Here is a 25761-nt window from a genome sequence, read left to right on the forward strand (position 1 = left end):
CACACCTGCTCCCCATTAACAGCTGAGACCTTGTAACCCTAATGTGTCACATGACACCGGGGAGGGGAAATGGCTAATTGGGCCCAATTTGAACATTTTCACTTAGGGGTGTACTCACTTTTGTTGCCAGTGGTTTAGACATTAATGGTTGTGTGTTGAGGTATTTTGAGCGGACAGCAAATTTACACTGTTATACTACCTGTATACTCACTACTTTACATTGTAGCAAAGTGTCATTTCTTCAGTGTTGTCACATGAAAAGATATAATAAAATATTTACAAAAATGTGAAGGGTGTACCCACTATTGTGAGATACTTTTTGGGAATGCTATATAGCAGAAAGTGAAAAATATACATATTTTTTCAGAATTGTCGCTCTTTTTTTGTTTATAATGCAAAAAATGAATATCGCACAGGTGATCAAATACCACCACAAGAAAGTTCTATTTGTGGGAAAAAACGTACATCAATTTTCGTTGTGTACAGTGTGGCACGGCCGCGCAATTGTCCGTTACAGCAACGCAGTGCAGAATCGAAAAAGATGGCCTGGTCATTAAGGGGGAAAATCTTCTGGTCCAGAAGTGGTTAAATTGGTAACGTGTAGGAGCTTTTAAAGCATAGCCTACAGATAGCTTAACTTCTATAGGCCCCTCAACCTGAGGGAGGAGGGGGAGGCAGACCTCATTTTACAGATAGGATTGGCAGCAAGGATGGGAAATGTCATTATAATGGGGGACTTTAATTATCCAGATATAGACTGGGCAGAAGGAACCGCGCATTCAGCCAAGGCTCAGCAGTTCCTAAATGTTTTGCAGGACAATTTTATGGGTCAGATGGTGAACACACTGACATTTGAGCACCAGTCACTTTGTATATCACTTGTGATATACTTGTGTGATTATTGTAACACTACCACCAGCGCCTACTTTTGTTTACATTGAGAGAAAAATGCTTCAAAACACTGACACACCTAAGGCCCTGTTCACACCTGAGAGTATTTCAGCTCAGAAAACACTCATCTCTTAAGTCTCAAAACGACCAACAAGCAAAATCCCATTAATTTCAATGACCCCTGGTCACATCTGAGCATTTTGTCACCTGAAGCTCAAAAAAGTACATGAGATTTTTTTTTTGGGCAGATTACAAGCGTTTTTGTTAGATGTCAATGCCTGCCTCCAAACACTTGCAAAAAAAGCCAATAAAAAAGGCCTGGAAAAAAAGCCTGAAAAAACGCCTGGAAAAAAAGCCCCAAAAAAACACCTGAAAACAATATGCTCAGGTGTGAATGGAGCCTAAAGATGGCTAAACACACCTAAACTCATTTACAAAGTGCAACTATCTGCAGGAAATATGTCAACTTTATGAAATACAGATTACTGGAATTTAGCTGCTGTCAGATACAAACGTCCATGGTAATGTAGCCTTTGTGTAGTTTATTGTTCCCCCAATAGTGAAAGGACTGCTCTAAACCATTCTGTACCTACGGGTATGATTGCAACAAAACGCCGGTGCAGGAGGCACCTGAAGGATCTGTGGATATGTTTGTTCGGTTTCAAAGGGATGAGGTGGCAAACCTATGCCAGGGCTAATTATGACTTTTCCCACATACATGTTCAAATCTGCATTTGTTTGCTAGAAAATGATTTAGAAATCCGAATCATCTTTTTTATAGATTGGTATGGAATCTTGGATGAGAAATCTATTTTGATTCATCTATATCTGATTATTTGATGATTTCATTTGCTACATGTTCCCTATATATGCATCATTGGTTCATTTGTTCCCTACGTTAGGGAAGGGATTCTTCCTATATATTCAAACTACGGCCCTCCAACTGTTGCGGAAGTACACATCCCATGAGGCATTGTAAAACTCTGACATTCACAGATATGACTAGGCATGATGGGAATTGTAGTTCCTAAACAACCGGAGGGCCATAGTTTGAAGACCCCTGTAATATAGCTATACTTCTTTTTCTGTGAATTGCCATAGGACCTGCAACCTGGAAGTGCTAAGGGGTTAACCTGAGCTTATTTATCAGTAAGCAGTTGGAGAAGTGCTATGAAGGAAGGGGAGAAACTGTCATCTGCTGGAGAAATAGGAATGGTGCCCGCGATTGACATATGCATTAGATGTGACACAAAGTAAGACTGTGTTATTAAGTCTCGGAGAGTTAAACCGCTAAGAAAATCAATGGCTTGTTTTAACACTTATACATAGCTATTGATGACTGACTGGTAACTAAAACATCCAAAATTGTTTTACATTAGTTATTTAACTGTTTATTGACTAGTCAGGATACAAGGAGTAAGAGTTGGTCCACACCAGATGCAGCGCATTTTTAATCTGCATCAAAAATATATGCACAGTATTTTCCATGTGTTCCAATAACCGTAGCTCACACCAGTGCAGTCAGCAAAAATAAAACATGCTGCATTTTTTCTGAATAGCACACATCTAGGATGCTGCAAAAATGCATCAAAAACACACTGGAATGCATTAAAAATACACCAGAATGCACATGTTCTGAAATGAGATGAAGAAAAGAAGAGGGGAAAAACCGGAACTCATTAAAAACGCACATGCAGAAACGCAGAAATTGTGGTGTGAATTGACCCTAAGAGCAAACTGGCCATTTTAAAATCAGTCAACTTTTAGACTAAGCACCGTAGGAGGTTGTTATATTGTATATTACATTGTTTGCCATAGCAGTGTCTCTCAACCTTTTTTCAGTCAAGGTGCCATTTAAAATTCTGCACAATCTTGAGACGCTCCATTCTAAAATGTAACAAACTAAACCAATAGTTTTATAGAACACAGAAGCAAACCTACATATTGGACACCCAACATTAGAGGTGATTTATTCTTCCAAAGCAAACACACATTTGCATACTGGTACTGACTAGTCAGCTAACGTGACCCCAGTGCTGATGGAAAAGGGCAAACAAGATGCTGTGCAGGCATCTGATGTCCTTCTTATTAACTGATCAGGGGTGTAACTATAGGGGTTGCAACTGCAACCGGGCCCCATGCTCCAGGGGGCCTGTGTGGCTCCCCTGTACACCTGGATAGACAGGGTGGTGGGTGCAGCATGTCGAGAAATCACTGTCCTTCCTCCTGTAGCTGCAGGAGGAAAATGGAGGAGATTGGTTCCTCTGTACGCTGCCCCCACCACTCCTCCTATCCAGTTCACTTGTGTTCTGCTGTCTCTGGGCCCCTGTGTGCTCCCCGGGTCCCCCCCCCATTGTGCTGACCCCCCCCTCCACACTGTGCTCCCTTCCCTCTCTTGCCAGCTGCTGCAGGGGATGTGTCACAATAGAGAACCAGGAAGGGGTCAGTAAATATGTAATTTACCAGCTCCTTCCTTTTCTGAATGGACAGAGTCATAGTCAGTGATATTGTAAAAAAATAAAATAAAATGATAAAAAAAGAATACAATTAAAATACCAAAAAATAAAAACTACTGACACCAATGGGTGAACTTTCAGGATCGCAAAGGTGACACTTTCAACAGGGCCCTGGCATTCCACCACAGTGGGGAGGCCCCTAAATGGCTGGAAGGGGCCCCAGTGCAGAACTTGTGAAAGGGTCCTGCTGTGGGACCATAATAAAGGGCCCCACAATGAGAGTAAAGGGCCTCAGGATTAGTTGGAAGAGCCCCGGGCTTAAAGGGAAGGGCCCCGGCCAGGGGTCCGGGGGGCCCTTCATGGTTTCTTGCACCGGGGCCCTGAAAGTTCTAGTTATGCCTCTGCTGATGACATCATTGCTTGTTACGACACCGGTGGCTAGAAGGTTGTCAGGGTGCACAACGAAAACCTGTGGCTTTGTGTAACTAAAAGGCAGGCTTGAGCCACCCGCTGGCTTTTATAAAAATTTGGGGGAATTTGTAGGAATTTTGTCAAGGACCCCCTGACAAAATCTCTGGGCTTCCTGGTTGTAAAAAGGGTGTGTTATAGTATTCACATTTAGGCCTCATTCACAGATGGCCATACAGCATGAAGTGACATTTGTTTAAGCGTCCATGAGGTGTCTATGAGTGAATGCTGTTTGTGTACAGAGCCTGTACAAATCAATGTACATGCATCACTGCACATCCAAACATTTGCATGCATACATGAATGGATGAGAAGCTCTGGATGCAGGCAGTTTGGTGACATACCTCTCAACTGTCCCTCATGTAGAAGGACTGTCACTCATTTTGAACCAAATCCCTTTGTCGATCTTTCCTTTTCAGTTGTCCTTTTTGGACAGATGTGTAGGCTTGTATAATAAATGCAATACTTAACTACCCAAAAGTGTTACACTACAATAAACTGTTCACACATACTTTTTTTTTTATTATCATATTATTGTTTAAAGTATAAAGAAAAATGTAGCGATGAAAAAAAGCACTTTTGGATTTAGTCAATCATTTTTTGCCTATTGTTCTACATGGGCCGCTTGGGTGTGGCAGGGTGTTTGGATTTCTTTGCCTACATACTTTGCGCCAAAGGGTGATCTCAGAAAGCTGGAAGCTGCAGCCTGTCACTCTTCTACTTTATCTACATGTACTTTTTAAGGAGTTACAGCAACATTTTTTTTTCTTTTGGGATAAAGATTTTACATAACTGAAAAAAATCTGATTATTGCAAGTACCTCTATCCGTGTTAAATGGTTGGCCTCAAACCTCTAGCTGCAACTTTTGCTGTACAGCTTGGTTTGATGTAGAAAACTTAAAAATAACAGACTTACTGGCAGGTTCAATGAATAATATAACTATATTATGGTGGGACTCGGAGAAACAAAAAAAAAAAAAACCTGTGTTAATGCTACTGGTAGACTGTATCATATATGTCATTTCTTATTTTGCCCAAAGCTTCAAGAGTATATGATATCTTCAAACTCATGGATTGATAGAAACATATTCAGCAGGAGGATCCATATAAATTAATGTCCTTAGAATATCAGAGCAATAAACTAAAACATGAGCCATACTGCTTGGAGGGCGCAAATGAAAAGTCACTCACATACAGCTATATTGCCAACTCTCTGCAGAATCCCTCAGCCTGCAGGTAATAAAAACTTTTAAGACTGTCTTTATATTATACATGCACAATGATACACATTGAATTACTCTCTTAAGATGAATATTTATCCCTTGCCGCTCCCTTTTGGTAATGTAACATATTCTTTTATCTGTAACGGAAATGGGTTTTTATATTGTGCACTTATCATTTTTATTGAATGGTATTTATTACATTTGCAGAGGAAATTTTTACTGCATGATTTACAAGAGATTAAATTCTCTTGTATTAGTCATTTTCTTAGAAGCAAACACACATGTAAAAAAAGTCATAAAAATAAAATAGTAAGTTACCTGCTCTAAGCACAATCATAATCATCATTCATATCTGGGAATCATATCAGTTAGAAAGGATTTGTAATGCAGCACATAACATTTAATGGGCTCACTTAATAACAGCAGGCAAAAGCCATAGTAATAAGCAAAGCACAGTAGCCCATAGCAACCCATCGTATTTCAGGTTACGGAGGAAAAATAGAACAGGACCATATTTTCATGTCTGTTTAGGTAAGACTATTTTTGGAAATGCTTATTTTCACAAGGTGGCAATTCATACCATTATATGCAATACAACTCTGATCATAAGTCTGATTCCATTATAGGATTTACAAAACCTCAGTATTTTCTTCCGTGAGACAGAGCAAACCTGATTACAATAAAACAAAGATAATCGCCACTTCGGCCTAAAATGTATATTACTGTTTTGATTTGTTTATATATGTTAAATCTGTTGGCTTCTTATACCTTTCAAGGAACCCAGTAGTGGGAGTGGGACATCTTCGTTACAGGGTCACCCCTACACAGTTTCACTTACATCCTAGGTTTCAGCTCTGTTCACAGCCTTGATCAAATCACAGTGTCACATTTCCCAAATTAATTTTCAATAATGTAAAACAAGCGAATTGTGGAACAATCCAGCTGCAAGAAGTGACACCTTTAATAGGTATTAAGAGGACACTGCTGTCAACTACTGTGGGGGGATTATGCCACCTAGTGTATCCAAAAATATGAGATATTTCAACTACCAGTGCTCATTCAAAATTGATATGTAAAATTTTAATAAATGTCGTCTTCAACTGATAAATGCTACATGACAAACCAAGAGCTGCCTTATGGCTCAAACAAACTTGTGTAGTATACACCTTCTAAAGTGTGCACTCCTCCTAAGGAGCTATTTGGGTGAATTGGTGCTGCAAAGTCAAAGCCTTTGATAAGCTACAGAGACAGTAATTTCAGTGCACTGAAAACAAAGTATTTTCTCCATTTTTTTGCATAAAGCCATTCTATGTAACACACCCTACTTGCCTCAGAATCTAGGGGGTGCTTGGTGGGTGCAGGCACTAGACATCCCTTTTAATCATTTACATGAAAAAGGTGTTAGTATATTAAATCATTAGTTTCTCTAAAAGTTCTTTGCCTCCTTCATGAAATGTAACTTAAACTGGAGGGACCCTCAAGCCCATCTGTCCATAACTAGCTCTATTAAGGTAACTTTCCACGTGTGAAATCAAGCCAGGAGCATATACAGAGCCCTCTCTATGCTTTCTCCACATCTCCATTTGTGGGATCATCTTTGGTTGATTCCTGATCCGCAATTGTGGGCAACCCGAGGGGTAATGACTCTGAAGCATGTCATTTCAGGTGTGAAAGTTGTGCCTTATGCTACCTTGAGACGAAAGTACTCCCTGCCAGGTTCTATGACGTTTCCATATTTACTGAAACATGCACTTGTGGCTCAAATTCCAGAGCCGGTTGTATTGGAGTCTCACCTGGTTGAACGCCTTCTTGCCTCGAAGGTGATGGGGAAACCCTTGTCTTTCCTGTACCTTTGTCTTTCTGTAACTTATGACACTAAATCCACTTGCACCTTTGACTGTTAGCGAATAGATATCCCTGAGCTTACAGAAGAGGACTGTATCTCAACCTATGAGACTTCTATGATCTCTGCTAAATACAGGTTTATACAGCTAAAATTCATACACAGGGCATATTATACCCCTCAATGCTTGACCAATATTTACCCCCAGGCTGATCCCCTGTGCATGAGATGTGTTGCTTCCATCTTTTGGGAGTTAGCAGTTGATGCTCTTAATGATATGTGTGATCTGGCCCTACGATTGGATCCACTTTTCTTCCTGAATTTTATGAAGGATGTGGAGGATGACCGATATACAAAGCTCTTACTTACCTATGCAACATTCTTTGCAAGAAGGGAAATTTTGCTCTTACACCTCTAACTGTGTCTACTTGACTTTAATTCAGTTCTACCCCTCTACAAAGTAACATATGAGAGTAGGAACTGTCCTAGGAAATTTGATAAGGTACGGTCTATCTGGAAAGATGCTTAAAGTCAGGAGGATGCCTTAGATGGAGTTTGAGTGGTTTCTCGCCTCTGTCCCTCACCCCTTGCTTCCTCTTTTCCTTTAAGTCTTCCCTCCTCTTTAACCTCACCCCCATCCTGTCCCCCTCTTTGTTCTTCTCTACCACCCCCTTCCCCACCCCCCTTTTTTTCAACCTTTTATATTGACATGACCCTGAAATAGCTTAGAGTGGTAATTGTTCTTACTTCTGCCTATTAAAGCATATGAAGAATGTTATTGTCCTGACATCTGAATTCTGTAATATACTGTGATTATTAATTGGCCTGGACATATTGTGTTTAATACGACTATTATATTGTACGATCTGCTACTGTACTACTATGAGTTGTGATTCTAGCTGGTAAAACTTATAATAAAACATTTTCTGTTAAAAACTGGAGAACATTTGAGAAGACACATAGAGATGCTCCACCCAAAATGGGAAGTTCCACGTTAAGGCCTAATCCTCCCCTCCTTTCCCCCAAAATAGCAGTTTTTTTGGGGGGGCGGGTATCTTTTTTTTTTCCTCCTTCCTCCGCACAGTCATCTGGGACACATCACATGTCTCAGAAGACTGCAGGACCATTCACAATGTACAGTGCTGCTCGCGCATGTGCAGTGGACACTCAGGCGTGAACCTGCAAGCTGTCAAATCTGGGTGCCCACAGCTGAGATGTTGGGGCGGGGGACGGAAGATGGAGGAAAAGGATGGCTTGGGTGAGCACATCGCTGGATCCTTGGACAAGTGAGTGTCTGTTTATTAAAAGTCAGCAGTTTTTGTAGCTGCTGACTTTTAATAAACACAAAAATGACTGGAGCTCCTCTTAAAGGTATGTGGCAAACTAGTTAGGCATTTAAAAACTATCCAGTTTAAATGCTTTGTTTGGAAAGAATAAAACATATACTGTATATAAATAATTAATCAGTATTACCTTTACAGGATGGAGGTGTAGTCCATGTCTGATTTTCCAAGCAAACACTTCTAATTGACCCCACTAACATATATCCACTGTAACAAGTATATGTCACCATATCTCCATAATGGTGGAAAAGTCCACGCACCATTGCATTTGGCACATTAATTGGAGGTCCACAAGAAATTTCTAAGAAAGAAAAAATAATACTAAAATAGTAAAAATGTTGTGTATTAATGCATAGCACAAGAATTAAAGGTCCACAAGAAAGCTCAAAGAGAAAATAAATAATTCTTAAAAAATAGTAAAAAAATGTTTATATAGTTTTCTTTAACCACTTGCCGACCGCCGCACGACTATCTACGTCGGCGGTCAGCCCCTCACAGGCAAACTAACGTAGGGCTACGTTGCTTGCTTGTGAGGGTCTAGGGAGCAAGCGCGCGCCCCCGGGGGCGCGCTCCCGCTCCCGCGTGGTCACGGACCCCCCCGCGCGTGTGACCAGCGGACCCGATGTCCGCTGGCCACTCGGCGATCGGCGGGGGAGAGGGAGAATGTCAGGCAGCTTGTGTAAACAAGCTGCCTGTCATTCTCCTCGCTGTAAAGACACTGATCACATGGATCTACTATGTAGATCCGTTGATCAGTGTCCTTACAGCTCAAGCCACAGCCAATCACAGTAGAAAGCACGCCCCTAGGGACACACACAGCCCCTCCCTCCCAAATAAAGTTAACCCCTTCACTACCAGTGTATTTTTACAGTAACAGTGCATATATATAGCACTGATTACTGTAGAAATGTCACTGGTAACCCCAAAAGTGTCAAAAATGTCAGTCAAGGGTCCGATCTGTCCGCCCCAATGTCGCAGTACCGCAAAAAAAATCGCAGATCGCCGCCATTACGCGTTAAAAAAAAAACCAACAAAAATGACAAAAATCTTTCCCTTTGTTAGTAAACGCGATAACTTTTGCGCAAACCAATCAAAATACGCTTTTTGCGATTTTTTTTACCAAACATAGGTAGCATAAAACAAATTGGCCGAAAATGTTAAAAAATTTTGATTTTTACATTTTTTTGGGGGGGAATTTCATATAAAAAAATGTGAAAAATATTGCTATTTTTGCAAAATTGACGCTCTTTTTTTGTTTATAGCGCGTGATCAAAAAATCGCACAGGTGATCAAATACCACCAAAAGAAAGCTCTGTTTGTGGGGAAAAAAGGATGCCAAATTCGTTTAGGTACAGCGTCGCACGACCGTGCAATTGTCCGTTAAATTCACGCAGTGCCGAATCGCAAAATACCCCCTGGTCGGAATGGGGGTAAAATCTTCCGGGGCTTAAGTGGTTAAGAAAAAGTAAGGGGAATTCTAGCCAGGAAACAGTCATGAGATGCATTTGTCTGCATGTTCTACCAGGGTTGCTTAAAGTGTTCTTAAAGTCTTGTTTTTTTTCTTTTTTAAATAACAAACATGTCATACTTACCTCCTCTGTGCAGTTGGTTTTACACAGGGCAGCCCGGATCCTCCACTTCTCGGGTCCCTCTTTGCTGCTCCTAGCACCTCCCTCCTGTTGAGTGCCTCTACAGCAAGCAGCTTGCTCTTGGGGCACCCGAGCGGAGCTGCAGCTCTGTGTGTCCATTCAGATACGAAGCTGCTGGTTGGCCCTGCCCCCTCTCCCTCCTGATTGGCTAACTGACTTTGATTGACAGCCACAGGGGCCAATGGCACCGCTCCTGTGTCTCAGCCAATCAGGAGAGCGAATCCCGCATGGCCAAGGGACTCATGGACATCGCCGGACAGAGATGGGGCTCAGGTAAGTATTAGGGGGTGCTGGGGAGGCTGCTTCACGCAGAAAGCTTTTTTATCTTAATGCATAGAATGCATTAGGATAAAAAAAACTTCTGACTTTACATCTCTGTCTATAAAAATACATCCATCATAATTACTATAATGGTGAATTATATATTGCTAACTTTGTAGTTTCATCCCAATGTATGCTACAGATACAGAGGTTGATCAGCCATAAGGTATGTATAGCGCTTTCAATCTTATATTTTAATTAATACATCAAATACATAAACTAAATAAATTGTTAATAGAATTATTCAGTTTGCATTCCTTCTAGTGGATTTTATTCTACACCTTTCTGAATAGCAGCAATATATGCTCAACAATAAGAAGCTTACTTTCACATCTGGCATTTGCTTCTGTCCACGTTTCATCAGCATCGCACGTCATAACATCTTGGCCCACAAGTCGATAGCCCTTTCTACATTTTATATACAATTTCTGGCCAACGTAAAACTCTGTCTCTGTCACAACTGCATTCTCTGGGATAACAAATGGCACAGGACAAGGATTTGCTGTTCAAACAAAGAAAAAAGTTGAATATTTGCAAGAAACTATTTTGCGTATTCACCAAGTCCAAACATAGGAAGCATAGGGAATCAATATTCTGAAAAACATGTCACATCCTAAGAGGAAAATGATCACCAATTTGTTGCTCTTTTGGCCTGTCATGGAAGTTAACAAAAAGCTACTTATATGTTAAATATCTCATCTACTGTTCAGTGGGTGGACTTACATAAATAACAGTGGATACCATTAGATTTTTAACATAATTTAATTCTTTCTCATTTTAGGTATTGTGTTCCATATAAGGGAGGGTAATAAAGTGGAGCAAAACTGTCCAATACAGAAATTCTGATTTCCTGCTGTATCATTTTTATATATTTATTCTGGAACCATGAACAGTATGCATATTAATTAGTGGTCATGTAAAGAGATTGCAACACAAATCAGCCATCTTTTTTAACAACTATTATGGAACTTTCATCAATCTTTGCCTCTGCATATGCGCATTCATAGTTTTTTTAGATTGATTTATATGTTCCTTTTGCCATTTTGCAACACTTACTTTAACCTCCCTGGCGGTATGATTCTTTCGGATTTTAGGTGCTGAAAGCGGTACCATTATTTTGCATGTAATTCTTAAAAATGAGCAGCCCAAACCAACTATTTACATATGATTTTTTTTTACTGTGCGTTCTTCTTTATAACATCTCGGGTATGATAAAGTTTGACACACAAAATCATAAATTATAATATAATAAAAAACTATAAATATATATATATATATATATATATATATGTATATACGTATATATATATATATATATATATATATATATATATATATATATATATATATATATATATATATGTACGTGTGTGTGTATATATATATTGTGACAGAAAGTCAGGTAAATCTGTGGATGTAGTCACAGACAGGGGATACATTTCCACCTGGTTTAGAAAATTCACCAATTACTATAAGGTGTCGGCTGCAAAGGTAGCCAGAACTGTCTAAGGACGTTGAACAGACTTCAGCTGTTCAGAATGAGGCAATTAAGGCCTCTATAATTAATCCAGAGGAAGTCTATGGATTGCTGCCTCCTGACGCTGTGTGAAGCTGGGGAGAGGAGGACAGTCAGATGTGTGCCTCCCGACGCTGTGTGGGCATGGGAGAAGGAATGCCCCCTGAAGCATGGGGAAGACCTCCTGAAGCAATGTGCGCTGAGGAGGGTAACAAGTGTGAGGACTACTCAAGGTGAGGTCTTGGATCGTTTCTATGTGAAAAGAAACCAATGGACATTTCCTGTGTGAAGGGGAAATTAATTAAGACTGAAGACTACTCAAGGTGAGGTCTTGGACTATTTCTATGTGAAAATAAATAAATGAACTGTTTGCTATGTGAAGAGACAAGCAAAGGGACATGTTCAATGTGAAGAGGAAAAGGGACATGTTCAATGGACATTTGTTGGGTGAAGAGAAAATAAATGGACTATTGAGTGTCTGCTGTAGGATCAGCAAAGTTTGCCCAACAGTAGGTTGGAGACAGACTCCGTAGGTAGGTTCCTGTATGTGAGAAGGTAGCCGCCCACAGTGGCAAGGATTTATTTTGTGTTTTATTTTTATTTTGATGTTTTTGACGCTTGCACTTGTGTGAAGAAAATTGCATGAATAAAACCTTACACTGTTGTTCGCAACCACTTCTCGGCTATCTCCTTGTGTAACGGCCCCCCAAGGGGTCATCCACGCCCCCCACCGAGCTAATCTCCCACAATATATATATATACATATATATATGTATATATATATATATATACATAAAAAGTACAGTAAAACTGCAGGAAAGGGCACTGGGGGGCAAACTAATGTGAATTTATTTTATTTTGCATTGTATCAGTGTGTTTGGTTTGTTTTACATTTGAATTTGCCGCCGGTTCCACCCCCCTGCGAACGTCACGTTGCAGGAGACGGAAGCCGGGGCACACAGAGGATCGGGAGGAAGATCCGCCGCCACACACGCCCGGTGACCAGGTAAGTAACCCATCTACCATGATCCAGCGATCTTCCTAGCGGTACCCCGAGTGTGGCTCGGGGTTACCGCTTTTGGCACTGAAATGTAACCCCGAGCCACACTCGGGAATATCGCTAGGAAGGTTAAAATGGAATTTCACCTGGAAAGGTAAGTTCTGTACATCCTCCTCTACCAGTTTTGGAGGTATTTTTTTTTTTTCTCAGGAAGTGAATAATCAGTGGATGTGGTATTAAACCCAAAAATGTATTATATTGCAGCTTACTAATCATTAGATGTGGTGGCTGCATTACTTTTTTTTTGTTTCTTTTCCCCTCTGTTATAACCTGGTGATCTGGCCAGTAACAGGCCTGTATTTGTGAGACACAACTCCGGATGAATGAATACAGGGGGCACAGCAAGCAGCTTGTTACACTAATAAACTGAAGCTGAACTCCAGCTCGCACTATATATTCAGTTACAGCAAATAGTTTTTTTCTTCTTTAGATAAAGCTTTTTCAGGAATAAATAGAAGCTAATCCTATTTTATCACCCCTACCAGTGTTATGTGGTTTGTCTTATCCATGTAAACTGATACATTCTGCTGGAGAGCTTGAGCTTGTGAAAAACAGCGGACTTACTGCCTGGCTCACCAGATAAAAATAAAAGAAAGAAAATATATGCAGCCATCACATCTAAGAAATGGTAAGCTGCAATACAATAAATGTTTGCTTTTGCGTTTAATAAAACTTTAGAAAATCTGTGGCCTTTAGTAATACTTTAACAATTTGAATTTAAAACTGCCAATATACAAACCGGCATGTGATAGTTAGCGGCAGTTATAATAAAGTAATAGCACAACAATTTCACTTTGTATAGGGTTGATTATAACAAAGTGCCAATCAGGAGGATGATATAAGTGTAACATTCATAGGGCTGGAACTTTTAAATCAAATGACTTTACTATACCGCTTACACAAAGGTAACCATAGATATACACGCTACTGACTAACTCAGTTTTATGATACAAAGACTGTCATTAGCATTTTGTGAAGATGTAAAAGGCGTTTCCACTGTACAAATATAAGCATGCAAGATTTAAATAAACACACACGTTTACAGATAGGTGTGGGATAGCTCCATGTTCCATTTCTTGTACACTCTGCTAGATTTTCACCATCCAGGCTATATCCATCAAGACAATGATATTTTACACTGCTTCCAACAGTAACATTGTCATATTCAGTTAATCCATTATCTAACTGACCTGGGGTTTCACATCTTGTTTCTGAAAGAAGAACATGTTGATTAGACTATATTTCTATATATGTATATTTGTATCAATGCAACTTTTCATGTTATTTTTCTATATATTATGAGACATACCCAATAGTTTAACTTGATAGAGATCAGTAATGCTTGCATTGTGTACACCATTAAGCAGATTAAATAAGGAAGAGCAAAATACTACACAACATAGCCTTGTAGCTAGGAATCAGTTTGGCGAGTATAATATTTACTTTTTACTGGTGTTTACTTAGGTTTCCTGCAACACTGATTTTTCTATGCCGTGCCTATGACCTCTGAACCTTTGCTGCCAAACTCTTTTATACCCCTTATGTAAGCTTTATAGCATTATAGATGAGCTTTAGTAGGTTAAAGAGTAACTTCATTTTAAAGGGTATTTATTTAAATCTTACATTTTCATTTCTACAATTATCTTTTAAGTTGCCCCGATCCACCAATCCAAACTTTTATTCCTAACTGCCCACTGCAAGGTCTACTCTGTGCAGTCCACAGGGTGCCTCACAGTCAGGATAAAACTTTGTGGGGTGCTGGGGGTAACTTTAAGAATAATTATACTAAATTACAGATAGCCTTTAAATTAACCAGAGAATTATTTTAGCTCAGGCACTACAAGGACAATATTACCATTACAGAATTTCTAACTCTATCACCTACCAATCCTTTCTTGATCATGTATAATAAATTTACTGCTTAACCACTTGCCGACCGCCCACAGCATATTTACTGCGGCAGTCAGCCCCTCACAGGCAAAGCGACGTAGGACTACGTTGCTAGCCTGTGAGGCTCTAGGGGGCGAGCGCGTGCCTCCGGAGGCGTGCTCCCGCCCCCGCTCGCTCCTGCACATCCCAGTGCGTGTGACCGGCGGACCCGATGTCCGCCGGTCACTCGCGATCGTCCGGTGCAGGGGGAGAAAGGCAGGCGGCTGATGTAAACAAAGCCGCCTGTCATTCTCCCCTGTGTAAGAACAGAGATCATACGGTCCTGCTATGTAGGATCGTATGTCTCTGTTGTTACACCACTAGCCACGCCCCTTTACAGTTAGAAGCACGCACCTAGGGACACACTTAACCCCTGGATGTCTAATAAAGTTAACCCCTTCCCTGCCAGTGTCATTTTTACAGTAACAGTGCATATGTATAGCACTGATTACTGTAGTAATTTCACTGGTACCCCCAAAACTGTCAAAAATGTCAGTCAAGGGTCCGATCTGTCCGCCGCAATGTCGCAGTCCCGCAAAAAAAAAAAATCGCAGATCGCCGTCATTACTCATTAAAAAAAAAACAACAAAAATGACAAAAATCTTTCCCTTAGTTAGTAAACGCAATAACTTTTGCGCAAACCAATCAAAATACACTTATTGTGATTTTTTTTTACCAAACATATGTAGCAGAAAACAAATTGGCCTAAAATGTTAAAAAATTTTGATTTTTAAATTTTTGGGGGGAATTTCATATAAAAAAAAATGTGAAAAATATTGTTATTTTTTCAAAATTAACACTCTTTTTTTGTTTATAGCACAAAAAGTAAAAATCGCACAGGTGATCAAATACCACAAAAAGAAAGCTCTGTTTGTGGGAAAAAAAGGACGTCAATTTCGTTTAGGTACAGTGTCGCATGACCGCGCAATTGTCCGTAAAATTCACGCAGTGCCGAATCGCAAAATAGGGCCTGGTCAGGAAAGGGGTAAAATCTTCCGGGGCTTAAGTGGTTAAGGACCGCCCCACGTAAGGGCAGCCCTTTCGAGCAAAATCACGTACCTGTACGTGATCTTTTTCTTCCGGGTCTGGGGCGTGTGCGAGTGCCACCGGCAACCCGCTACCGCTGTGATTGGACCCACCGATCCTTCCTGAGGCAGACAAAATGGTGGTCTGCCTATGTAAACAAGGCAGATCGCTGTTCCGTGACAGAAGAAGACAGAGATATTGTGTTTCTGCTAAGCAGGAACACGGATCTCTGTCTTCTCACAGTACAAGCACCCCCCACAATTAGAAAGTACTCCCAGGGAACACATTTAACCCTTTGATTGCCCCTGATGTTAACCCCTTCCCTGACGGTATCATTAGTACAGTTATAGTGCATATTATTTAGCCAGATCACCGTATTAGTGTCACTGGTCCCCAAAAAGTTTCAAAAGTGTAATTTTGTGTCCGGTTTGTCACAGTCCTGCTATAAGTTGCTGATCACCGGCATTACAAGTAAAAAAAAGAAATAAATAAAAAAATCCATAAAAATATCCCATAGTTTGTGGCGCTATAACTTTTGTGCAAACCAATCATTATACATTTATTGGGATATGTAGCAGAATACATATTGGCCTAAACTAATGAAGAAATTCGATTTTTTAAATTTTTTTTATTGGGCATGTTTTATAGCGGTAAGTAAAACATTTTGGGGTTTTTTTTCAAAATTTTGGGTTTTTTTTTTGTTTATAGCGCAAAAAATAAAAACCGCAGAGGTGATCAAATACCATCAAAGGAAAGCTCAATTTGTGGGAAAAGAAGGACATCAATTTAATTGGGTACAGCGTTGCATGATCATGCAATTGTCAGTTAAAGTAACAGTGCCGTATCACAAAAAAATGGCGTGGTCATAAAGGGGGTAAAACCTTCCGGAGCTGAAGTGGTTAAAGATCCAAACGGGAGAATAGGGCTCCCTCATAATGGGAATAGTAGATGTATAGAAAATACATCCCAAAGACAACACAAGAAATAAGATTAGTAAATGGACCTGCTGTTATCTCATACATAAATGCGGCTGTACTGTGTAATCCAACAGGCCTAAATAAAATAAGAAATATGGTAATAACAATAGGTGGGGAATCATTTCCTCCTTAGGCTGTGACCTCAATTCCAGAACTGGCCTAAACATCAACCCTTACCCTTGCAAGATGGGAGAGGTTGACTCCATGTTCCATCAGAAAGACATGTTATATTCTCTGGTCCAACAAGATGATAACCAGGATTGCATATGTAGGTTACATTACTACCATATGTATTTGCTCTTGAAACGGAAATGGCATTCTCTATGACTGGATAAGGATCACATGTTACACCTAAACAGAGAAAGTAACAAAGCAAGTTAATTTTCTTTGTAGCCTAAGCAATTATAAGAAAGAACCTTTTAGGGTTCAAATTAACAAAATATTAATGTATGCCTATTTTCATTGCTGTGTACTTTTTTCCTGTTTTTTCATCAACTGTGTTGCTGAATAAACCATCTGTGCACGTTATTTTATTGGTTCGACTGTACAATTTAGTATACAAAGAATATTGCATGAGTTATCTCTGCTCAAAATACTGATATTTATACATAACTACAAGATGGTCATAACCTAAAGCCAATTCGTTTAAATGAGGTTTCTTTTGAGGAAAACAGTATGGCAAGTATAATATGCCAAATCAAGCATTAATTTGAGCCATGTTGATGATATTTTACAGAAGGACTATCCTTACAATTTTTTTTTAACATTGTTTTTCCTCCTGTGGGACAAAGTACGTGTAGTTGTAGTCCAATTTAATTATTAGCCCCCACTTCTCCCCTTTTGGGATAATATCCTACATTTGTATGACAAACTGGTTGGGAATATATACCCATATGAACCCCAGATTACAATGTTATCCATGCTCTCTGACTCCTATAAACAAAGAAAAAAAAGCCTAATAAGGCATTTTGTTACGTAATCGCCAGACATTGGCATCAAGCTGAAGCCCAATCTTTGGCTGAATGGACTTGTGAACTGAACCAGATTGGCTGTGTGGAACGTATGATTGTGAGGAATGACGACAAAACTGAATCCCACAACCCCATGTGAACGGTGTGGTCCCATTACAGATATTCAGAGTATTCCACTGTCCCAGGAGCTTTCCATATATACTGGCCATCCTTGTCCTTCCCACCCCCCACCCACTCCCTTTTTTTTCCTTCTTCTTTTCATTTCCTTTTTTCAGCTCTTGTTGCCATACATACTATTTCCTCCATGCTATCATATATCAGATATTAGAAACACATTCTCATGACACAGACTCATGCAAATATGTCCTTTCATACTTAAACTGTATGTATTGGGTCTTTCGCCTACTGAGTACCTAGGATTTTTGGATGGTTACTATGCTGTTCTGCTTTATGAACAGTGTTAATTTCTACCTCTACTACTTGCTGTACTCTAATTGGTCCCTTTTGCATGTTTTGATATATTGTTGGCATAAGGTAACTGTCTATCATTGTTTCAATTTACCTATAATATCTTGAAAATAATAATAAAACTTGATTCAACATAATTATTAGCCCCCTAGGCTTGTTATGAGGGCTGACATGCCCCCCCCCCTCTTTCCAACTGAGGCTGACCAACAACTTAGAAGGGAAGGATACATTATAATGGCAGCTTGTCTCGGCTCAGAGCACATTTCTGAGACATGAGCAATAAGAAGGGAAAGGGGAGGGGGTGTCAGCCTCCTCTCTCTCTGCATTCTTCTTGCATTCTGCATTCTTCTTGCCAAAGGGAAAGTACTCTGAGCCCAGACAAGCTGCTGTTATAAAGGATCCATCTCCCCTGGGTGAGGAGGGGGGGGGGGGGGCAGGTCAGTAGACATAAGCTGGGTGCACACTGGGAGCTTGTTTTTGTTGTTGTTTTTGCAGCAAAAAAAAAAAAAAAAACCTCTGGGACACACAAGGGAGGTGGAAGCAGGAATCTCCCTCACTAGAAGGACTCCACCCCTGTCAGAATACACTGATCAGGGCTTCTGATCGAATGCAGGTTTTCCAGCAGGACCATTTGACAAAAATTGGAAAATTAGAAAAAAAATCTAACAATTAGCTTCTGGCAAACAAGGAGGGCTGCAAACAGGTTGAAATTCAGCTAGTTCCTGCTGAACCGGTCAAATTTCAATCCATGTGTATGTACCCAGTATAGGAAGCACCTACAGCAACATGGTACAAAGTATTACACAGTTTGTTATATGGGGGCTGAACAATGTAAACATTGCAATGGTCGTTCTTTTTTAAGCTCTGGTTGGCTCTAAATGCTGAAAATAGTGCTAAAGGTGTAAAGCCTGTTCACTTTGCAAAGCGAATTTTCACTTTTTAGGGCAACACTCACTTAGCTTAGTGAATGAGGTGAAACTTTCCTGCCCTCCATCATCTAATCAGGTGCAGCAAAAATCCTGTTTTTTATTGTTCCTTGCACGTATTTGGAATTTCATTTTTACTTATCCGCCAGCTAAGGGAAAATTATCTTGCAAAAATTAACTTTGCCAAGTACACAGACTTTATACTTTTAGTATTCAGCCACAAAAATTAATTTCGCTTTCTGAACTAAATCTTATACTTACAAACCTATTTTTTTTTTCTTTTTTTACAGTAAGACTAAGGAGACTGAACAGAAAAGGGTTTAAACTATTCAATGCAAAAATGATCCAATTATGCATAATGTATATGTATTCTGCTTACACAGCCAAATTTAAGATTTATAGTACTGATAAATTGAATTCATGAAACACTATTTAATATACATTCTTAAGAAAGGAAAACTGTTGACAATGATATCTTCCACCACAACTGCCATCACTGTAGGTATTCATGTCACACCAAATACCAGATAACAGAAAAAGGACTTCACCGATCATAAAGTCTTATTTTATCATGCCCCGCTCAATTTTCCTTCACCCTTCCAACCTTTTTTCTTGCAGTTTGCTTACTCCTAATGCAGTATATCACTCTAGCTCTTAGTATCTTTCTTGCTTGACAGATAAGTGGGTCCATGTCATTGAGTGATGGCAGGCATTACTCTACAATCAAGCAGGAATCAACAGCCTTTCCAGATGACACACTGAACTCTGATATTTCCGAACTCTCATGTTTTGAGATTTAGGCAGGGGAATTTAGAGCTTCAGCACCAAAATAGGCTTTGAAGTTAAATGTAATAAATACATTCAATAAGGGCTGACTCACTCATCGAGTAATTTCATCTATTTTCCTGTGTTTTCTTCAAATGGGAGAAATGTAATTTCCTGACAGATGCTGCACAATATTTTACCCACAACAAAAAAATAGGTAATTCCTCTATAAAGTGCCTCATTATCTGGAAGCATAGATAATTATATAAAGGACAGGCGATAACACAAATATGAGCTCTCGGAGTAATAAATACATTTTAGGAAATACTGTTTCTTTTCACATAAAATGATCTTTAGTTACTTACTCACACACGTAGGAGAGGTAGAGGGGCGCCACTGTTTATCCACATGACAGATCCTTCGACTTGGCCCAAGAAGTTCAAAGCCTTGATTGCAACTATAGTGAAGTTCATCTTCATAAAAATAGTTTATGCCTTGGATAATCCCATTCTCCAATGGTTCTGGAGGGTTGCATGACATTCCTAAATAAAAAACACCTAATTTAATTAAACAAAACAAAAAATATGCTGCACTCTTTGCAAAATTATTTTTTACTTGGTGGCTTTTTTGTGATGTCTATTGTTTAAGGGTCCATGCACACTGGGTTTAAAAAACACTGCTTCTACAGGAGTTTTTGTGGTTTTTTTCTCCTGCCTGTAGAAGCTGCTCAATGTTTCCTATAGGTGCTTTTCCACTGCATGGAACCGAACGGTTCGGCTCGCTTTTGTCCTTTTTCACTGCATGGTACCACATGGTATGGTGTAGGAACGGTTCGGGACAGTACGGTGGCGCTTTTCCACTACATGGAACCGAACGGTACGGCTCTAAACAGTACCATAAACAGTACCACCTCAGTTGTGGTTCCAAGAGGGCCGTACCGGTACCATATCCCACAATCCTTTGCATGCAGCCTTGACTGTTTGTCACTACTAGCCACTGATTGGTCAGAGAATCGTTATTATCCTACCCACTTACTTTTGTACTACTTTAGTGGAAAAGCAAACCGTACCGAACTGTTCCAACACCGTACCATGCTGTACCATGCAGTGGAAAACCAAACTGGGCCAAGCAGGGCCAAGTGGAGCCGAGCCGTAACTTGCAGTGGAAAAGTGCCATATGTGTCCCATGCACATTAGGACTTTTACAGGCATATTTTAGGAGGTGAGTTTAAAGGCAGGAAAAACCCTTCACAAATACATTTTTGAGAGGAATTTTCAGGCAAAAAAGGGGAACATTTTTTGGAAAAAAAACAAAAAAAAGCTTATAAAAGCAAATGCCCATAAACTCTCTTAAACTCCTGTTCAAAATGAGCTACTATAAGCATTTTTTATGACGCTTTTTCTGCTAGAGGTTTTGACATTTTTTTTGCTTCTACTGTGCATGGACCCTAAGGGTGCCTTAATGATAATGAATTTAATTATTTTTTTTTTCTGATTACACACTTTTTCAGCTGTCTTTATCACATGGGCATTTAAAATGAAATATATTGGAAAGAGGTTACTCATTTTAGTAAGTTTTTGCTCAACAAATTGGTTTAGATTTTGAGTCACATGCATTGCTTTGGTATACATGAGGGTAACAAACTTCTGATGCTCACCAGGGAAAGACAAGATTTCTTTCTTAGGTATGGATACTAATTGGGTCTAGGTATAAGAGTTTTTTGGTTTGCTGAAATTTTGGTAAAATTTTAATTGATTTGGAGTCAATGGTGAAGGTAAAGTTAAGTTGTTTTGGGAGCTTTTGTAGATCCTTTCAATTATTCTGGACATGTTCTTGTGGAAAAAATTCAAACATGGTATATTGTGACACCTTCATATTTGTTATCCACATATGCTGAGGTCCATTTATTGCCTGCCTATTTTCATGATTGGTTATTTAATGCCTATGTGTTGTCAAGACTGTCCATTTTTTTCAGGTGTATTGTTATGTCTGCCCATTTGTTACCCACATATTGTCACAATTGCTCATTTGTTTCCTGGATATTGTCCTAATTGCCTCCTTGTTGCCTGCCTAATGCCATGATTATCCACATTTTTTAATTATTGCCCCTTTGTTGCCTGTGTGTTACTATGGTTTCCCATTTGTTGCCTGCATATTCTGACCATTTGTTGCCTGCATATTTTATTTCAGAAAATACATTTAAAAAAAAGACAGATAAACACACCCTTATGAGTTACCTCGTTATAATATTTATTGGCATATATAATGCATAGAAAAAAATCAACATAAGACCCAGCGATCTACTCCTTATCCCCCTCCCCTCTCCCAGGACCAACCTCGAGTCAAAACAACCCTAACCAGCTTATCCCTCCCCAAATAACCACCCTGCCTAGTGCAATATAGGGTAAATATGTGACCTCCAGTGGGAGCTGGTGTGCACCTCCCCCAAGACCCCCCACTCCCTGCTCCCCCACCTGCGCTGAAAAACTATGCAACCTGCCTGTACCCTGAGGAGCCAGCACCCCACCTCAGAACCACAGTGGGTGAATTGGGTGTTGAGATCCACAGAGACCAGACTGGAAGCCAAGCCAAACTACTGGTATAATCAAGCACTCAGTGTCTATGCAGAGCCATACAGCAATAAGTCAAGAAGCAATATGCAATGCTTGAAGTGTATAACAAAATAAACAATCCATCAAGAAAGCATCCTCGATAGAGTAAGGTAAGTTTTGATGTGAGTATGCAGTGCTGAATAACCAACTCCTGAATTTGTATCATGTATCCATACACTAGTGCATTAACATGTGAAAGCCGGTAGTTGAAATCACACTATAAGATGGAAAGTCCACTGCTGATGGACTATTGAGTGCAACCAGAACTACAGGAGCCAGACAGAGGGCTGAGATAAATACAACAGAAACTGTCCATATGTGCCATCTGACTCATAAAGGTGTAAAGGGGCCCGGCCTACTGGACTGGGATGGTCCCATAGGAATGGGTAATCTGTCCCCAAAATCAAGCTGCAGCCGATGTGACCATTGACACAAACATGTGGGTCTGTATAATGAGGGATAAGCTGGTTAGGGTTGTTTTAAATGGAGGTTGATCTTGGGGGGGGGGGGGGGGGTATAAGGAGTAGATCAATGGGTCTGATGCGGTTTTTTTCATGCATCAATGGGTCTGATGCTGTTTTTTTCATGCATTATATAAATTAAATAAAAATTATGGAGAGGTGACTCATAAGGGTGTGTGTATCGTTCTTTTTTTGTTTTATTTATTTTGTGATACTTGATTTTTTTGATTACACCCTTATTCTATTAATTAGGTGAGTACCTCTCATTTCTGTGTTTTACTAGGCAGGGTTCCCAGGGTTACTCTTTTTTTCTGCTTATTTTTTTGCCTACATGGGGGTTGATTTACTAAAGGCAAATAGACTGTGTACTCTGCAAAGGTATTTGCACTAGAGCTTAGTAAATGAGGCTTTAATTGATTGTAAAGGCACACTTTTTATTTTTGAAAAATAACAAACATGTGATACTTACCTGCTCTGTGCAATGGTTTTGCACAGAGCAGCTCCGATCCTCCTCTTCTCAGCTTTTTTATTTTTTATTAGGAAGACACATACGATGCACTGGACACTTTATTCATATTGGTGATTTATATTGTATATACCTTTAACACTTATTTTTTGGACATATAGAAACATCAGCACTTTTTGGCAGCGCCATACACCTTCCCCCTCCTTTTTCTTCATCCTCACTATATTCTTAGTAATATAGTATAAAGGTGGGCTGCAGCCAACATTAAATACTAGGAATCTAGAATTATCCTAAGCGCGGATTTTTTATATTTCATTACACTTTTTATTTTTGAAAAATAACAAACATGTGATACTTACCTGCTCTGTGCAATGGTTTTGCACAGAGCAGCTCCGATCCTCCTCTTCTCAGCTTTCCCACCAGTCATCCTAGCTCCTCCCCCTTGTCAAGTGCTTCCATAGCAAGCCGCTTAATATGGGGACATTTGTAAATGCTTGCTCCCGAGCCAGTTCTGTGTGTCCATATGGCACACAGAGTGTGCCTAAGCCCTGCCCTGCCCCCCTGCTCCCTCTTTACTGGCTGTGATTGATGGCAGCAGGAGCCAATGGCTCCTGCTGTTGTGTCTGAGCCAATGAAGAGAAAGGGAGTCTGCTCTCGTTCACATTGCTGGATCGAGATCGGGTTTTAGTATGTATTTGGGGGGGCTGGGGGGAGCAGTTTGCAGAAGGTTTTTTTACCCTAATACATAGAAAACATTAAGGTAAAAGAACTTCTGCCTTTAGAAACACTTTCACTTTGCAGCTTTCGTTCCTCTCTGAAATGTTGCTCTTCTGAGAATGTCAAGAATAAGCATATCTTCTCATATCAGTTTAAAGGTTATTAGGAGATACACAGACAAGGGACATCAAAAGGCATATTATAGCAGGAAGCTGGAGAAGCTCTCCAAAGCAATTAAAAATCCAAATGATTACCCCTAGTGATGCATTATAAGAACATTATGCTTTAAATAAAGCATCAACTTACAAAATATATTCCAAATCTTTAGAATGTTTCCCTGAAAAGCAGGTCCCTCACTTCCAATTTATTAATAGATTAATCCATGTTGTGAGGCAAAGGTAAAGAAATTCTAGGATAAACCGAAGAGTGAGTGAGCAACTTGATGACTACAAATATGTCCTTTGTGTTAGAGATATGTCCAATGATATCTCCTCTGTGCATGAAAAGCTGCAGTAATCTATTAATAATGACAGCCTCACTATCGCTTAAAGCATATCCAAACTCAAAAGGAAAACAATAATATATTTCAGTATATCAGTCCCTAAATGTGGTGGCTGCTTTTGTTTTTTTTTCAAGCTCTATTTTCTTAATTTTATTTTATATTGGCCAGTAAAACACTTCCCTTCATAGGGTATCCCCACTCTGGATCGAGAAGTTATGGAGAACTTCAGACAGCAGCATTGTCAGTCTGGGGAGAGGGTAGTGTTAGATGCACTAGCAAATTTACGTGGACTACTAATAAATTAAAGCTGAACAGTTTTTTACCTTTTAGGTTACACATTTTATATTAATGAATAAGAGCTGATCATTGTAAGCACCCCTGTCAGTGTTAAATGGTTTGTCTCAACCCTCTAACTGCCATTTTGATGGGCAGCTTGGTCTTTTAAGAAAGGTAAAAAAAATAACTGATTTCTCCATATCACTAGGTGAAAATAAAGGAAAAAGGCTAAAAAGAAAAATGAATGTACTCATCACATCTAGGAACTGGTTAGCTGCAAATAAATACATTTTTGTTTTTGGGTTTTGATACGCTTTAAAAAACATACTGCTAATTAGATACAATGTTACCCGCATGATTAACTGGTTTGCATGCTCATATATATATAAATACATAATGGAACATTATTATGTGTCTGGCTTAAAGGGAACACGTATTATTTTAATATGTCTTCTGTTCGCATTTTGTTTAATCTACATGAATATCTTAAATAAATATGGAAAAAATCTATAATATGCAAAGGCTTTGTGATGTCTGACTCTTCTATCCCTCCTTCCAAGTTTCCTTTTTTTCTCTCCCACTACACTATGTTATGTATTTCTTTTTACTTTATATGGGTTATAAGAATGTTTCCAGGTAGTCATTACAAGGTTATCTATTTATTTTTCCATTTTTACAGTTTTTTTTCATTGATTTGTTTCTTTGGTATTGTTCAGAATATTTGATATATTTTATTAAAACCACATATAAATAAATAAACACTTTAAAGTAAAAGCCAATACATGGTGCCATGCATTTGTTTTAATGCTATACTGGTTCTTCTTGATGCCTGGACACTTTTCTTCAGCAATAATCTAGGATACTTTGAAATGTTACCTGATTCATTTATTATAGA

At 39.4% G+C, this 25761-nt stretch overlaps 1 protein-coding gene across 3 annotated transcripts in view; it reads right to left on the bottom strand.

The window, feature by feature from the left end:
- The window catches only part of SVEP1 (sushi, von Willebrand factor type A, EGF and pentraxin domain containing 1), a 573162-nt gene that overhangs the window by 33806 nt on the left and 513595 nt on the right, over positions 1-25761 (bottom strand). The window contains exons 42-46 of one of the 3 annotated variants that reach the window (XM_082254999.1): positions 20198-20374; positions 16880-17053; positions 13808-13981; positions 10520-10696; positions 8355-8525 (exon numbers count right to left, since the gene is read on the bottom strand). In XM_082254999.1, the coding sequence (XP_082111125.1) occupies positions 8355-8525; positions 10520-10696; positions 13808-13981; positions 16880-17053; positions 20198-20374 (873 nt within the window). The remainder of the gene's footprint in view (positions 1-8354; positions 8526-10519; positions 10697-13807; positions 13982-16879; positions 17054-20197; positions 20375-25761) is intronic. The other 2 variants (XM_082255001.1, XM_082255000.1) reach the window with 2 other exon arrangements.

Source organism: Pelophylax lessonae, assembly GCF_965119305.1.
Source record: "Pelophylax lessonae genome assembly, chromosome: 1".
Taxonomy (NCBI): Eukaryota; Metazoa; Chordata; class Amphibia; order Anura; family Ranidae; genus Pelophylax; species Pelophylax lessonae.